Source organism: Macrobrachium rosenbergii, chromosome 41 (genome assembly GCF_040412425.1).
Source record: "Macrobrachium rosenbergii isolate ZJJX-2024 chromosome 41, ASM4041242v1, whole genome shotgun sequence".
Classification (NCBI taxonomy): Eukaryota; Metazoa; Arthropoda; class Malacostraca; order Decapoda; family Palaemonidae; genus Macrobrachium; species Macrobrachium rosenbergii.
The window spans coordinates 44327754-44346502 of NC_089781.1; the positions used below are offsets into that span (position 1 = coordinate 44327754).

Sequence of the window (18749 nt, forward strand, 5' to 3'; positions counted from 1 at the left end):
AATGAAATTCAAAATGGAAGAGGAATAATTTATTTTATTATTTCGCAGGTTATAGAAGGAGCAAAGATTGAACTCTACCTGCGGGAAGTTGTGCCGAACTCTTACAAAATATTTTGCAGCACTTCATCCAGTTCCTGGGCTTCAGTGCCTCTCTCGTCCGTGCTTGTAGGATGTACGTTTTAAGCAGTTCCTTTCCACATAGAAAGATCAAGACATTTCAAGAGAAGTTTAATTGTGTTCTTGTAGAGAATTTTATTGCCTCATAATTACTTTTTGTTGCTATTGTTTTCCAATTTTGCATTACATTCAGTATGCATATGGTGCCCATATGGTTATGATCAGTTAAAACTTTTGACAAAGCATCAACAAGTTGGCAATCATTATTATTACTTTACAAGTAAAAATATGCATGAAAGATGAAAGTATATTTCATTGAACATCACTCCTTTCTATTTGCAAACAAACTTCCACAGAAAACCTCTTGACTCACAAAATGAATGATTAATTATTTTAGTGCCATAAGATTCATAGAGCTTAGATACATAATAATGCTTGCAAACTGGTCGTCATCTTATAGAATTAAGAGCACACTCTGTGGAAACTAAAGAATAAACACATCTGTGCAAGGCCGGTTGAGTCGTCGAAGAGTAGACTTCTCTTCAAGTTAGAAGTGTCTCAGTGCTACCAGTCTTACTTCGGTTGCTGAATAAAAACATAAGTTTTGGTTAAGTACCCTCACAAATATATATATATAATATATATATATATATATATATATATATATATATATATATATATATATATATATATATATGTATATTCTCCCAAAATGATTTCTACATACTCTCTGTAACTACCACAAAAATGATCTTCATGAACCAGATAAAAGAATTTCTGATTGTTCTATGAGGGCTTCCTCTTATTACTATCAATATATATATATATATATATATATATATATATATATATATATATTTATATATATATATATATATATATATATATATATATATATATATATATATATTATTACGATCTCGCCTCTCGAGATCAACAGGTTCTTAAAAAAAATAAGCCATTGGGCCGTAATGACTGATGAGAGGTGACAAAGGAGGGAGGAGCAGAACAAAACCAAAAAGTGACCTTAAAACTGATTTATTTACAATAAGTTATATACATAATATACAGTGAGTCAGGTTCAAACTAACATATATAACAAAATGAGTCAATTACCAAAAATTACATTACAAAAAATGGTTCTATAAGAAAATTTAACATTATCCAAAATACATCAGTATCAAAATTGAATAGTTACATTCGAAAAAAAGAGACTGCAGCAAAACAACACTTATTAAAAAAAATGAATCATCACACTTAGTAAAAAATTAGTCAGTTTCAAAAATCCAGTTATTTATAACAATTTAGCAGCAAAATTAAATACATTAATAAACAGGCATTTACACACAAAAAAAAACAAGCAGCACAAAACATAATACCAATAATGAAAAAAATGGTAAAATAACAATTTGATAAAAATGCAAAATCAGGCAACATTAACCTGTTAAGCGAACAACCACGACAGAGTCTAAAGGACAACCATCTCTGCTTTTCCTTATAAACAGCGAAAATGTTGGAACATCATTTGGTAACCTCTTAGAACACTAAGCTAATTGATGACTTATTCCTGCGACTCTTTTTAGTTGTCGCTTGATGCCTAGATGACGCATTGGGCGTTTTCAGAACAACATGGCTTCGACACAATGAATGCCACAACCATCTCGTCCTCAAGAAAAATCATACTGACGAGATGTGCTGAAGACATATTTGATGATGAGAGCTCTAGTTCTCCATGATATTGAAGAGACAAACTTTTCTTCCATGACAAGATGACTTCTCATTGCCAGTGACGAGAGGGAGAGGCAACCATCTCCCGGCGTGAAATTTTCAGTTGAGGATAAAGAGAATCCATTAGAATATCCTCAAGAAACATATGATGAGTCATTGATTCCCTGAAAGAGACAAACCCTGATGGATGAGAACGAAAACCAATCACGAGTGACAGAGCTGACACTTGGCAACCATCTACTTATTCCTCAAGAAACATACAATGATCAACCGAGAGAGTGTTTCTTCCCCAATAGTGACGATTCCATTTGGTTGACAACAGATAACAGAAGGACCAGGAAGAACGTTAGCAAAAATAAAACCATCTCACCGATCTTATTTTCAAGAAACATACTGACTTACATCCCCAATAGTGACGACCATGACAGTTAGGCTGGAACGGCAACCATCATGGATTCAGTATATCCTCAAGTTTTATGAAAACTGGTTATATATGGAACTTCTTCATTTGATACACGTCATGGAAAATATATGGATCTTCCCAATTGTTTCTCTCTTATGGTGTTTATATACAGACAAGTCCAACATTGGCAGATGACGGATGAAGCCGACACTGTCGGTACTGTAAGGGTCACGAGAAAGGATCTCATAAAAGGAACTCAACTGAAACATACAGACGAAAAAAATCCTCCCTGAAATGGAAAGATAAAAAGTGACGTACAACCATGATGATTCTATGGTGAAGAGCCTAGGAGAGGAAAAGAAATGTATAAACGAAAGCAGTTGCAGATTATAATGCAAACCATCTGATAACCTCTTGGTTCATTTTTTCAAGAAACAGATGAAGAAATATTGATGTCTGTTGTGAATTGCTCACCCAATAGTGACGACGTGAATTTATTTTGAGGACAGAGCCGAAATATGCAGAAGAAAGGCAACCATCTCGTCCTCAAAAAACATACTGATGTCCTCCCAGATAAAAAGTGACGACCATGACAGAGCCGATATTGGTGTAAGGATTGTGACAACCATCTCGAGATTCCTCAAGAAATATATTGATGTCCTCCCCAGTATTTTGAGTCTTATGAAATAAAAGCCGTTTTTATCCCATCATTTAATAGAACTCCTACTCTTAACACAGTATGAATTATAAGCATAAAAATCAATATCTTTCTGTCCTCAAGAAACATACTGACGTCCTCCCCTGTAGTGATGACAGGTTGACAGAGCCGACAGACAGCAACCATCTCGTCCTCAAGAAACAGCGCTGATGTCCTCCCTAAGTAGTGACGACGCAACCATCTCGTTCTTGACAGAGACCGACACAGCAGCCATCTCGTCCTCAAGAAACATACTGACGTCCTCCCAGGAGTGATGACCATGACAGAACCGATGTCACAGCAACCATGACAGAGCCGACACGGCAACCATCTCGTCCTCAAGAAACATACTGACGTCCTCCCCTAATAGTGACGACCATGACAGAGCCGACACGGCAACCATCTCGTCCTCAAGAAACATACTGACGTCCTCCCCCAAAAGTGACGACCATGACAGAGCCGACACAGCAACCATCTCGTCCTCAAGAAACATACTGACGTCCTCCCCCAGTAGTGATGACCATGACAGAGCCGACACAGCAACCATCTCGTCCTCAAGAAACATACTGACGTCCTCCCCTAATAGTGACGACCATGACAGAGCCGACACAGCAACCATATCGTCCTCAAGAAACATACTGACGTCCTCCCCCAGTAGTGACGACCATGACAGAGCCGACACGGCAACCATCTCGTCCTCAAGAAACATACTGACGTCCTCCCCCAGTAGTGATGACCACTGACAGTGATGCCGAGCCACAGCAACCATCTCGTCCTCAAGAAACATACTGACGTCCTCCCCAGTAGTGATGACCATGACAGAGCCGACACGGCAACCATCTCGTCCTCAAGAAACATACTGATGTCCTCCCCCAGTAGTGACGACCATGACAGAGCCGACACGGCAACCATCTCGTCCTCAAGAAACATACTGATGTCCTCCCCCAGTAGTGACGACCATGACAGAGCCGACACAGCAACCATCTCGTCCTCAAGAAACATACTGACGTCCTCCCCCAGTAGTGACGACCATGACAGAGCCGACACAGCAACCATATCGTCCTCAAGAAACATACTGATGTCCTCCCCCAGTATTGATGACCATGACAGAGCCGACACAGCAACCATCTCGTCCTCAAGAAACATACTGACGTCCTCCCCTAATAGTGACGACCATGACAGAGCCGACACAGCAACCATCTCGTCCTCAAGAAACATACTGACATCCTCCCCCAGTAGTGATGACCATAACAGAGCCGACACAGCAACCATATCGTCCTCAAGAAACATACTGATGTCCTCCCCCAGTAGTGATGACCATGACAGAGCCGACACAGCAACCATCTCGTCCTCAAGAAACATACTGACGTCCTCCCCCAGTAGTGACGACCATGACAGAGCCGACACAGCAACCATATCGTCCTCAAGAAACATACTGACGTCCTCCCCCAGTAGTGACGACCATGACAGAGCCGACACAGCAACCATCTCGTCCTCAAGAAACATACTGACGTCCTCCCCCAGTAGTGATGACCATGACAGAGCCGACACAGCAACCATATCGTCCTCAAGAAACATACTGACGTCCTCCCCCAGTAGTGATGACCATGACAGAGCCGACAAAGCAACCATATCGTTCTCAAGAAACATACTGATGTCCTCCCCAGTAGTGACGACCATGACAGAGCCGACACGGCAACCATCTCGTCCTCAAGAAACATACTGACGTCCTCCCCCAAAGTGACGATCATGACAGAGCCGACACAGCAACCATCTCGTCCTCAAGAAACATACTGATGTCCTCCCCCAGTAGTGATGACCATGACAGAGCTGACACAGCAACCATCTCATCCTCAAGAAACATACTGACGTCCTCCCCCAGTAGTGATGACCATGACAGAGCCGACACAGCAACCATATCGTCCTCAAGAAACAGACTGACGTCCTCCCCCAGTAGTGATGACCATGACAGAGCCGACACAGCAACCATATCGTCCTCAAGAAACATACTGATGTCCTCCCCCAGTAGTGACGAGCCGACACGGCAACCATCTCGTCCTGAAACACTGACGTCCTCCCCAGTAGTGATGACCATGACAGAGCCAACAGCAACCATATCGTCCTCAAGAAACATACTGACATCCTCCCCAGTAGCGATGACCATGACAGAGCCGACACAGCAACCATATCGTCCTCAAGAAACATACTGATGTCCTCCCCCAGTAGTGACGACCATGGCAGAGCCGACACAGCAACCATCTCGTCCTCAAGAAACATACTGACGTCCTCCCCCAGTAGTGATGACCATGACAGAGCCGACACAGCAACCATATCGTCCTCAAGAAACATACTGACGTCCTCCCCAGTAGTGATGACCATGACAGAGCCGACACAGCAACCATATCGTCCTCAAGAAACATACTGACGTCCTCCCCCAGTAGTGATGACCATGACAGAGCCGACACAGCAACCATATCGTCCTCAAGAAACATACTGACGTCCTCCCCCAGTAGTGACGACCATGACAGAGCCGACACAGCAACCATATCGTCCTCAAGAAACATACTGACGTCCTCCCCCAGTAGTGACGACCATGACAGAGCCGACACAGCAACCATCTCGTCCTCAAGAAACATACTGACGTCCTCCCCCAGTAGTGATGACCATGACAGAGCCGACACAGCAACCATATCGTCCTCAAGAAACATACTGATGTCCTCCCCCAGTAGTGATGACCATGACAGAGCCGACACAGCAACCATATCGTCCTCAAGAAACATACTGATGTCCTCCCCCAGCAGTGATGACCATGACAGAGCCGACACGGCAACCATCTCGTCCCTCAAGAAACATACTGACGTCCTCCCCCAAAAGTGACGACCATGACAAAGCCGACACGGCAACCATCTCGTCCTCAAGAAACATACTGACGTCCTCCCCTAATAGTGATGACCATGACAGAGCCGACACGGCAACCATCTCGTCCTCAAGAAACATACTGCCGTCCTCCCTCAGTAGTGACGACCATGACAGAGCCGACACGGCAACCATCTCGTCCTCAAGAAACATACTGACGTCCTCCCCCAAAAGTGATGACCATGACAGAGCCGACATGGCAACCATCTCGTCCTCAAGAAATATACTGACGTCCTCCCCCAGAAGTGACGACATGAGAGAGCCGACATGGCAACCATCTCGTCCTCAAGAAACATACTGATGTCCTCCCCCTGTAGTGATGACATGACAGAGCCGACACGGCAACCATCTCGTCCTCAAGAAACATACTGACGTCCTCCCCCAACAGTGACGACCATGACAGAGCCGACACAGCAACCATATCGTCCTCAAGAAACATACTAATGTCCTCCCCCAGTAGTGACGACCATGACAGAGCCGACACGGCAACCATCTCGTCCTCAAGAAACATACTGACGTCCTCCCCCAGTAGTGATGACCATGACAGAGCCCACACGGCAACCATCTCGTCCCTCAAGAAACATACTGATGTCCTCCCCCAAAAGTGACGACCATGACAGAGCCGACACGGCAACCATCTCGTCCTCAAGAAACATACTGACGTCCTCCCCTAATAGTTATGACCATGACAGAGCCGACACGGCAACCATCTCGTCCTCAAGAAACATACCGCCGTCCTCCCTCAGTAGTGACGACCATGTCAGAGCCGACACGGCAACCATCTCGTCCTCAAGAAACATACTGACGTCCTCCCCCAATAGTGACGACCATGACAGAGCCGACACGGCAATCATATCATCCTCAAGAAACATACTGCCGTCCTCCCCCAGTAGTGACGACCATGACAGAGCCGACACGGCAACCATCTCGTCCTCAAGAAACATACTGACGTCCTCCCCTAATAGTGACGACCATGACAGAACCGACACGGCAACCATCTCGTCCTCAAATACTCTCCGCTGCTCTGCTGCCAGGACCTGCTGCTGCTACCCCAACTGACTTGTGCTACCTTGACCCGATTCGTTATTGCTACGAACCTGACTTGTTGCTGCTACGAACCTGACTGACGCTGTCAGAGACAATGCGACAGACATGAACTTGCCCACACAAAGAAAAACTTGAAGGTAAGGAGGCAACAACCCATCAAGGGAACAATTGGCAAACGATTGTTCCTAACACACACACACACACACACACACACACACACACACACATATATATATATATATATATATATATATATATATATATATATATATATATATATATATATATATATATATACAGTAGTAGAGTTGGAAGAATAGAAAGAGGAGTCGACCAAGAGCTTTTTTGGTTTTCACATCTCCTGTAGGTCAAGATATACAAAAAATCATTATTTGTTGAGACCTTTTAATGGTAATGTCATTTTTAAGAACTATGTATTTAAGAACATGTTAATCAGGAATTCCCCTCTACAGAAGAATGGCTGCATATATGAGATCATTTGCAATTAGTGTAATGAAAAGGATCTCGAAACAAGATTAAAACAACATAAATATAGTGTCAGAACAGGGAATACTGCAAGTAGCTTATTTCAGCATATGAATGAATGCAACCACACTATCAGGTGGGAAAATGCTAAAGACATCAGGTTCTGTAAAGCATCACGAAACGAAACATTGCAGAATCATGTATAGTTAGTGCAGCAGATAAAATAATTTTTTCACTAAAATATTTCAGTTAATGATACCAGCATGAAATTTGGTACATATCTTCTCCATAGGCCACTTTTTGAAAATTACTGGGTGTCCACTGAAAATTCCAAGATGGCTGGGTTTTTTCAAGATGGGACTCATGTGCCTCTGGTCATGTTTTTATGCATTTGTTTTGGTTATACACATTTTAGGCAGAACCACCAAGCAAAAGTAAAATGTATTTCTGTTGAAGATTTCATATAGCATATATAAAGAAAGATGGCATCCAATATGGCAGCCAAAAACCTTCAATAATCGCATCTTAGGATTCAGTAGTCATGGAAAAATGTCTTCCTGTTCAATATAATAGTTTGCAAGTCCATATATAATTTAGGTGGTGGTTTTATCTTTAGTTTTAGTTTAAAAGATTGAATGTCAGCACACAACCAGGGCACACTGGTGACTTCACTGCTGTGTAACTCAGCATGGGGTTCTGTGTCAGCTAATCTTGCTTTACTTATTTGGTACCTAGCTTTGCTTTAGTGTAGTTTAGTGTCCCAAATGCCGTCTAATAGCCCCATATCAATTAGCTGGTAGAAAGTATATATATATAGTTGGTATATCTAGTTAGATATCCACGCCTGAATTGACAGGAGGTACCAGCGCAGGAGAGCTGAGCCAAGAGTAAGTGGCTTGTTCATGTACTTACCTGGATAGTGTACAGATCACACGGAACTTAAATGGCACTGGATGAATGATCGGGCTAGGTGTAGGGTGACTGAACCTAGTTGTATCCCATACATCAATGTGCATATTAGATTAAGGTGGTAAAATGATAGCCCCTTGGCCTTAGTCAAGAGCTCATAATGGCAAGTGTAAATTCAATCACAGGCAAAAGGAAGACCGACTGGAGCAAATGTTGTCTCTGCCAGGAAGGCAAGAAAAATGAAGGTCTAACTTCACCCTTGGCCTCTGTACATCATGATCCTGAACATGATGAGACTGGTGAAATGCCGCTTAACTTTGACCCAGCAAGGCTGGTTGAAGGCAGTGGCATAGAGGTAACACTGTGGCAAAACATGGCAAAATACCACAAGAGCTGTAGGGTCATGTTTAATAATGCAAAACTTGATCATGCAAGAAAGCGAAGATCTACAATTGAAGGTAGTGAACCAGAGGAAAAGCAAGCTAAACAGCATTGAATGAGTCATGATAATGAAGCATGCATTTTTTGTGAAAATGTGGCACCTGTATCAGATCTTTGGCAAGTAATGACCAAGAATCTCAACAGGAGACTACATGAGTGCACTCACACACTTAATGACGGTAAATTATTGGCAAAACTAGGTGATGCAGTTGCACAAGAGCTGAAATACCATCTTTTATGTCTCACTGGCCTTTACGATAGGGAGAGGTCCAATCTTAGAAATCTTGAGAAAGAACAATGTCACAGTGAAGAACCAGATGTATATCCACTGGTTCTGTTGGAGCCGATTAATTATAATATGTCATTGAAACCAGCCTGAGTTCGGATGGTCCTACCATATTTCCTCTTGCAGACATATCCCAATTATACCAGCAGTGCCTGGAACAACTGGGCATTGCCTTACCCACTGTAATGCAACAAGATTAAAGGACAAATTACTAGCAGAAATCCTTGAATTAGAAGCAGACAAGAAAAATGTAGCTTTAGCCCTATCTCAGGCCTCTGACTACCCAGATACAGTTGTGATTGCTAAAGCAGCAAAGATACTGAGGAAGCATATTCTGGATCATCATTCCAGGTTTGATGGCACCTTTGGTGAAGGAGGCATCAATGATGCTATACCTCAAAGTCTGCTGCAGTTCACTAGTATGGTCGAACATGGAGCAGACATAAAGTCACAGCAAAAGCTTGGCTCATCAAAGTCAGATCTGGCTATTGCTCACCTCCTGCAGTACAACTGCTTCTCAAAACAGAGGGAAGGGGCAAGCGTACATCGACACTCAAAGGATAGGGAAACTCCTTTCCCAGTGTTCATGGGCATGGCTATCTGTGCCAAAACCAGGAAGAGAAATCTGGTAGAAATACTTCATGATCATGGCATGAGCATTTACTACGACAGGGTGCTGGAGATATCAGCCCGACTGGGAGATGCCATTGTCATCAAGTATGTGGAAGAGGGTGTATTCTGTCCACCTGCCTTGAGAAAGAGGTTGTTTACCACTATGGACAACATTGATCACAACCCTTCAGCAACCACAGCTACTACGTCTTTCCATGGGACCAGCATTTCGGTATTCAAGCACCCTGCCAAAGACAACAGGGGGGAAGAGCGTCAGCCAGTACAGTTTGGGCCAGAGAGGGTAAAATCTGTACTTGAGTTACCTGACTGCTTCACAAATATCCCCCCCACCCCTGCTTCCTTCAAGTCCAAAATTGCTACAGTCTTGGGCTTACATGCACAGCTTTGTGTAGCTGCAAATGTGAGGTGTAATCATAATGTGAGGTGTAACTATAATTTTGCAAATGACGCTTCAGGTACATCTGAATGAGAATTTCATCACACTAAAGGGTGACCCCATGCATCTTTAAAATCTTGCATTCATTTCAGGCTTAAAAAAGACAGTGAGACAGTGCTCAAACATAGATAAGATACTTTGTTATCATACCCCATTATAGTCTTGCGCTTATATACTTTTCAGTAGCATTATGGGATCCCTTTCCAAGATGTAATATTGATAATAGCCCAATAGAAATGCTAGAAACAGATTCTCTGGCCTCATAAATGTAAGCATAGATAGAAATTTCATGTCTTTATCTTTCTTAGTTGCAGAGTTATGAAGCAAAATGTTTCATGGCAGCCAGCTTGTATGCCATCTTTATTACAATGGTAAATATAGTAGTAGGAGCTCTGGTGATATCTTAAATTAACTCTTCTACCCAGGAAGACATTATCTGAATAATGATTGATGCATTTATTTCAACAATGATTTACTCAAAATGTCAGAAATCGAAGCAACTAGTGACCATCTTGAAAAGTGGTGGCCATATTGAACTTTTGCGTGGACACCTAGATTTTTCAAAAGAGGAGTTAAAATGAGTACTTGTGCCAAATTTCATGCTTGTACCACAAACTGAGGTATTTTTCCACTTATCTGCTGCACTATATAAAGGAAAGTCATGTAGATTTTATCAACAGCAACCCAGAAATGTACAAACTGGACGAACTACTTGTAAATAAAATTTTTAGACAATTAGATTTTAAATAATTATACGGTAGTTTTTATGTTTATGTATTGCTGCCACAGGGGTCACTTGGTAACATGATTTTTTGTATCACTTGACCCTGAGGTGTGGAACCACGAAAACGCTCGGTCGACATCTTCTCTATTCCTTCCTCCAGCTATCCGACTGCATAAGACATCGCAAGTTCTAGCGATAGGTCATCAATATATATATATATATATATATATATATATATATATATATATATATATATATATATATATATATATATATATATATATATATATATATATATATATATATATATATATATATATATATATATATGTATATATATATATATATATATATATATATATATATATATATATATATATATATATATATATATATATATATATATATATATATATATATATATATATACATGCATGCATAAAACCTACAAATGTTTCTATATATATATATATATATATATATATATTTATATATATATATATATATATATATATATATATATATATATATATATATATATATATATATATATATATATATATACACACATATATATATATATATATATATATATATATATATATATATATATATATATATATATATATATATATATATATATATATATATATATATATATATATATATATATATATATATATATATATATATATATATATATAGAGAGAGAGAGAGAGAGAGACAGACAGACAGACAGACAGAGACAGACAGAGAAGCATTTGTAGGTATTTATGCATGCATGTATATGCTTGTAAATAACACAGGCACACAAACACACACATAATATTATATATTTACATATATATATATATATATTTATATATATATATATATATATATATATATATATATATATATATATATATATATATATATATATATATATATATATACATACTGTATGTCTTTTCGAGAGTATCATCTCATACGCCATCTCACCCGTCAATAAGCCAGATGAAAGAAGGATTATGAACCTAATAATTTATTTTAGCATGATTCACTGTAGGGCGATTCGCCTCTATAAACCTCTCTCTCACCACTGCCTTTTGGGGGAAAACCACTTTAATCTCCTTTTGTTCGTAGGACTGCCAAAATTCATTAAATTACAGGTACTGAACTGGTCGGAGCTAATTGTTGCCTGAGGCAGGTCAGCTGGCGGATTGAACGTGCGCTCGGCCATCTTGGAACTTGCGCCATGCGTGCCGGCATTGCCGTGTGGGCAGGATGATCCCAACACCACCTAGGAGGACAAGAGACATAATTTCAGGAAATTATAAAGGGTCTTGGAAGAACACGCTCGACCTTAGATTTGCTCGGAAGCTGCTTTAGGACGGATGTCCTGTCCCTTGCTCCATTAACCTGCCTAATTCTAACACGTGGCTGGCAGTAACCAGAGCATCTTTTTGTTGTGAAATTCTTCACTTGCCCTCCCTCTCACTGGCCCCCATAAGATGAGGAATAAAGTACCCGATTTAAGTTTTTTTTTTTTTTTGTCAGTCATGTCCCTATTCGTCTCCAACTATTTTCCTGCCTTTCCTTTCACAGTGCAATAGACATACAGTCAGACTTGTATTGCTTTTTATATTTGTGCTGTTTAATTTGCAAAGCATTGACGTGAATTGTAACATAATCATAAAATGTTTGAGTTATTGGAATCGAGTTCAGTCTGGTCATCTTCTATGCAATTCGTCGATTCCTTCATTACAGTGCTATTTTCGGTTGATTAACCATAAGTGTTTTGATTACGGATTAGGAGTTAGTCAGCTGTAGAGCTGTGCATCATCTTGTGTGCGTAGAAGCCCCACTACATTTGCAACGCCTTTTGAAGCGGGCATCCCATTGTGTTTCCTCAAGCAAATCCCCAGTCATTTGCTCTTTCATCTTGTATCACGGGACCATGTTTGCCTGTCCCCAAAATTACGCTACCATTCTTCTGATGTGTTTTCTTTTGCAAGTATAATTAATGAAGTTAACCCAGAGTTTACCTAATCACTGCCTTCTTGAAGTAGCCCTTCAGCCACATTTTGATGTATATGTTTTTTAGCTGACCTCAAGGCCAGAGTCCAGATTTTATGTTACCTAAGGTAAGTTGCATAATATCCCTAGCATACCTCATTGATCTAACAAGACCCCAGCTAAAAACCACATCACTGGCGACCTTGTGCCTTAGATCTTGCAACCTGCAATGTTGTAGATTGAATCCTTGTCCCCTTGCAACTTGCAGTTATCAGCGACTAGCGTAAGCTAAGCTGGATGCGAGACAAGAAACGAACCCTCTTATTAGCGTAAATTCCCATAAACGCACAAGTGATCCACTTCCACAGTAAGTATCGTATCATTATTTTTATTTTTTGTTAGGTAGGTACGAACAAAATCGTGACTGAAATAGTTAGGAATTGTTAGACCACGTGCATACATCCCAGTTATAGATAGGGAAGAGAGAGTTAATTATTAACCTTTACACAAGCTTTTGATGGCTAACGCATGATTTTCAGAATAAGCTAACCAGGAAAAGTGAATTACGAAGTGTTGTAGCAGGAAATAGTATGGGTATTTCCTTCCCCATGTGATTCGAACAATTTTTCGTTCGAAAATCTTAGTGATGCATATATTAGAACTCACGTGAGCTGACCAAATCCAGTAATTTTCCTATTGCTGGAGTTAGGATTTTACTCTCTCTCTCTTTCTCTCTCCCTCTCTCTCTCGTAGAGGATAGGAATTCACCAGCCAAAGATATTATTCTTCCTTATCAAATATATCTCATAAATCTGTAAAAGTTTGTTCAGGCCATGCGAGCCATAAATATTGGTTAGTATTTGCATTTGTTTAAACTCCTCTATAAAAGAAACGCACATGGTAGGCTAAATTCCATTTAATTCAATTTTTCTCAGTAAACAAGCCATGAAAAAAAAGGGCCCATTCATTCATTTTCCCAGACGAGAGGAAAATCTTCCGAAATTTTTCATTCATCTCATTAGAATTTGTGTAAAGCTTTCTCACGGCCAGATGTTCAACTGAGACGACCTTTTATTTTGTTGTTCGTTGCTCGCACACGTGCTAACGTCCCTGACCCATCGGGCTCGTTAATGTAAACACATCACTTACCTGCCAAAATCAGGTCTCCCCAGAATACAGTAAGATATTTTTCCCTTAGGCACGTGAGGCATCCTTGGCAGTGTAACTTTGCCTGTGCATGGTAGATTTAACTTTTTTTTTTTTTGGTACTCGTCATATTCTACCGAATTTAATATCGCACACTTCTAAATAAGCACAATCTTTTTCTCGTTAATTTTGTGCGTTTATCCTTGGCTGAGAAGCCAGCTAAATTGTTTCTTTCACGCATTTAATTCTGTATACTCAGCTGCTACTGCTTCCTATTTGCCCACAGCAATACAATTTTATAATAATTGCTGCAATGCCAGCATAATCATTGACTCACTCATTTCATTGTATATATTTAGAAGTTACTGCTTCCTATTTTCCGCCAGCATAAGCATTCATTGAGGCATTGTGACTATTTACGTGAGCAAGTAAATTCAAAAGCTTATTAAATGATATTCAATTCTACGTAAGCCTGTTATCTTAACCGCATCCGCCAGCTCCAACAATTCTCTGCAAATCATTATTTAAACCTTGTGTAAACATTGTGCTAAAATCCAAATCCATTTCGAGACTTTATATTCGTGTATTTCGCACAATCCAAGTCATTATAGGACTGCTTATTCCAGTTCATTAGAACAACCTTGAGTTTTACGAGGCCTCTGAATCGTTCATTTAGCACATGCCCTAAGTTCTCAGGAACCCAAATAACCATGTTAACATGCACAACCCATCGTTTTCCAGAATGCCTTAATTTCACTCTATAGCCGGCCCCGTTCGTGCGCGAATAAAAACCAAAATTATGTTCATTTGAACAACCAAACCCGACGTTCTCTGAGTGAGAACCCACGCTCTACGGAACACCTTTGCCTTCAAGCTATTGCCGGTCTCGTCTGTGCGCGAGGCAAAACCAAAATTGGGAACGGGCAAACTCTCCCTGAACCAAGCCTTAAGATTCCGCTATAGCCATCCAAGTCCATGCGTGAATCCGAAACCACGTCCTACGAGGCGAATTAAAAGAACCCCAAAATTTCGGGAACGGGCAAACGCTCCAAGAACCAAACCAAATCCCCACTATAGCCGGTCTTTTTCCGTGTGTGAGTAAAACCAAAACTCCTGCGTCCTCTGGGACAAACCAACCAGTTCCCCGTGAACAAACCTTACATCTTCCCCCCGGGACAAACCAAAAAACCCGTTCTATTTTTGAACAACCCTAAAGAGCCACAAGACATTCAGAGCCACAAGACATTCATTCGAACTGAAGCCCAAACCTCACTCTCGATTCCCAAGGAACGAGCCTGCACCAAGAGTGCCACAATCCATACCACTGGTCCCTACCCTACGTCCTAAGACCTTATTGTTATTCCCAAGGGCCACGCCCCTCTCAACCATATCTCAAGATGACTAAAGCAACCAGAACCCAGCACAATAACGAATTCAAGTTCTGTATGGAAGCTGAGAAGGAACTGGAACTGACTGACCAAGCCCTGAGGGAGTGGGTCCAAGAGAGGACAGATTCTACCAAGGAGGAGAGGGAGAAAGAAAGGCTGGAGAGGGGAAAAGAAAGAATAGCTCAGGAAAAAAGGGAAGAGAAAGAAAGGGAGGAGAAGGAAAAAGAAAGGCATGAGAAGGAGAAAGAAAGGCAGGAGAGGGAGAAAGAAAGGCAGGAGAAAGAGAAAGAAAGGCAGGAGAAGGAGAAAGAGAGAATAGCTTGGGAGAAAAAGGAGGAGAAAGAAAGAAAAGAGAGGAAGAAGGAAAGAACTTATCAGCTTGCAATGGTGGCCCAAGGTGTGCACAACACATCAACACCCTCTCCATATTTGACCCTCAGTAGTGGCAGCTCCCTCATAAGAAAATGGGATGAAGCTGAGCCTAAAGCTTGGCTCGACCATGCCGAAAAGGTCCTGAAGACCTACAAGCCCTCTCTTGAGGAATTGTCTCTTATCCTAGGAAAGCACCTAGAAGGGAAAGGTGCGATTGCATTCAATGCTCTCCAACCAGCGTACCATGGAGATCTCACCCTTGTCCACCAAGCCATCATAAAGGCTTTTGAAGCAAACCCCGACCGTTGAAGGAAAAGGTGGAGAAATATGCTCAAAGAATCAGGCCAGACCTGGTCTGAGTGGATCTTCAAAAAAGCGAGGCCTTAAAACGATTTCTCGAATCTCTCAAAGCCACTAGTGCAGAGGACGTCCTCGAACTCTGACAACTCGAGGACCTCTTATTTCATGCCCCACCAGCTCTCACCTCTCATTTATGAGATAGGGTGCCTAAGATAGTGGTCGAGTGCTGTAGCTGGGCTGACACCTGGGACAACAATCATCTTCATCTTAGTTCCCATGGACGAAAATTATATCCCTCCTCGCCTGTCTCAACCAACTCTCAGCAACCTCTCAAGAATGGACACCCCGCAAAGAAACCAGTGTGTGGATATTGCAAAAGAATACAGGCATATGATCTGTAGATTTTCTATCGCTCTCCACTTTTCCACAAAAATGATTAGAAGCAAAGTTTGATTCTCTCTGCGGGGAGTTCCTTTGGCCCATTGTCTTGGTTTTAGGCATTCCATTGAAAAATATGCCATCTACCACTTGACATTTCAACATGTGTTTCTTGATTTGGGAAAAGATAAGAGATTCCTCAGAAGTAGCTTCCACCGGTCTATCCAAACTGCTAACTATTGTGTCTGGTACGTCATTCAACAACCACTAGAAAATGCTGTAACTTCTGAAAATTTTCTAACGAAATAGAACCTCTATTTACCCAGTCCGAGCCCCTCAATTTTCCACCAAATCTGTGGCTGCATCAAACAATTGCGATCTATATTCCACCATGGAACTCTGTCCTTTCCAAATCTACAAATACTTCCACCCCATACGCAGTTGTTAGCAATTTCTTTAAATCTTTCCAAGTACTACAGCTCCTGAACTCAAAACTGCAACAGCTTTTCCCAATGTCTCCAACATCCAGAGCAAGAAATCCTTTAGCTTCATTAAATGCATCTCCAAACATCTGTGATTTTCATTGAAATTAAGTGATTTTCACCACTTTCGATAAATATCACCACTGGCTGTCTCAAACTTCCATTTACCAAGCCCACAAAGGGTTGGATAGGTGACGTAAATGTCGTAACCTTAAGGTTTAACAAATTACTTATCGACATGCTATCTGTCATTTTTCTGACTTTCCCCTTCTTATTTCTGTATAAACAAAAAAAATCACACACCCCCAATAAAATTTGGCGTGATCTTAAAAGCATATAAGATTAAAATCTTACACAATACCTGCTAAAAAAAAAAAAAACAGAAACACTATCCCTCCATGTCACAACCACTCATAAACTCTAAGGAAGTAAATCACTTCTTATACCCAGCTCCATTAATGCTAAATGACCTTGCGATCAACCTCTAACTCATGTGATCTCCCCACAAGAAAAGAAAGGGAAAAAAGAAGAAGAATCTCAGAGGTATAATTCACCCTTTGATATCGCCACTGCTTGTCTCCGTGAAAAAAAAAAAAAAAACTGCTAACCACGCAACAGATCACTGTCTCCGTGCAAAGATGTAAGTATACCTTAGTTTTACCAGACCACTGAGCTGATTAGCAGCTCTCCTAGGGCTGGCCCGAAGGATTAGACTTATTTTACGTGGCTAAGAACCAATTGGTTACTTAGCAACGGGACCTACAGCTTATTGTGGAATCCGAACCACATTATAGCGAGAAAAGAATTTCTATCACCAGAAATAAATTCCTCTAACTCTTCATCAGCCAGCCACGGGAACTGAACTCCGGCCCATCGAGTGACAATCTGAAACTCAACCGACTCAGCTAACGAAGAGCTCTGCCTCCATACAGAGAAACTACGAGTTATATCCCACACACAGTACAACCCATTTCCCACGTGCACATAAGAAAGAGATGTTTCAACCCAAAACAACTTGATAAGGGAAAAAAAAGAGGATGAGGAAAGAAAGCACTGATTAAACTGAAATGAAAAGCCAAAAGTAAAAGAACTCACTTTTTCTCCTTACCCCAAGTATTTCTGTAACTACTGATATTCACGAAATTATAACCGCACTTTTAAACTAAGGCACGAAAATATATGATTATGTTTAGACCTACACTAAAACACTTGATAATCGACTTTTCACTGCGTCACTAACTTGAGCAAAACTGATTCCAATAGTGGCCACCAGTTGCACCCAAGCTAAAAATGCTAACTTGCACTTTTCCTCTCTGCAACAAGTTACCAACCCCTCTAATCTCCCCAGCTATGCTTAAATCCTATTTCTATTGTGTTTTCATGTACCTATATCCTATTTACTGTCATCGTTCAAACATCACTGTTCTGCGTGAATTCATAACAGTGAAAAATTTAGTGTTTTACCGCTGCCACCAAATAATCTGTAACACAGAATAATCCTACAGTTATCTTACCAGTAGAGCTGCTAGACGTGATAAGGTATATTGAGAGAATTTTTGCCTTAGTGAAATTATTATTGGTAAATTTTTTTTTTGTATTTTTGTGTGTTCTTGTGTTTGCAATCTCTTGATTTTTTTCATTTTGGATATTGGTAATTTAACATTTATGTACCCAGCATTTTAAATATTTCTTAATAATTTAACTTTGCATACTTGATTTAATTTTCATTTACTAAGATTTTCTTTTCAAATCTTGAGTAATTCGTAATAGTGTCAATTTTGCTTGATTAATTTAATTTCTTGATAAATTAAAGTTTTTGTGATTTAGTTTTGTTTAATAATTTAAAACAAGAATTAATTAAA

The 18749-nt window shown here is 40.4% G+C and overlaps 1 protein-coding gene across 3 annotated transcripts in view; it reads left to right on the plus strand.

The window, feature by feature from the left end:
• Positions 1–18749, plus strand: part of LOC136826839 (uncharacterized) — a 360920-nt gene that overhangs the window by 233661 nt on the left and 108510 nt on the right. For all 3 annotated transcript variants that reach the window (XM_067084321.1, XM_067084320.1, XM_067084319.1), the window contains exon 4: positions 49–172. In XM_067084321.1, the coding sequence (XP_066940422.1) occupies positions 49–172 (124 nt within the window). The remainder of the gene's footprint in view (positions 1–48; positions 173–18749) is intronic.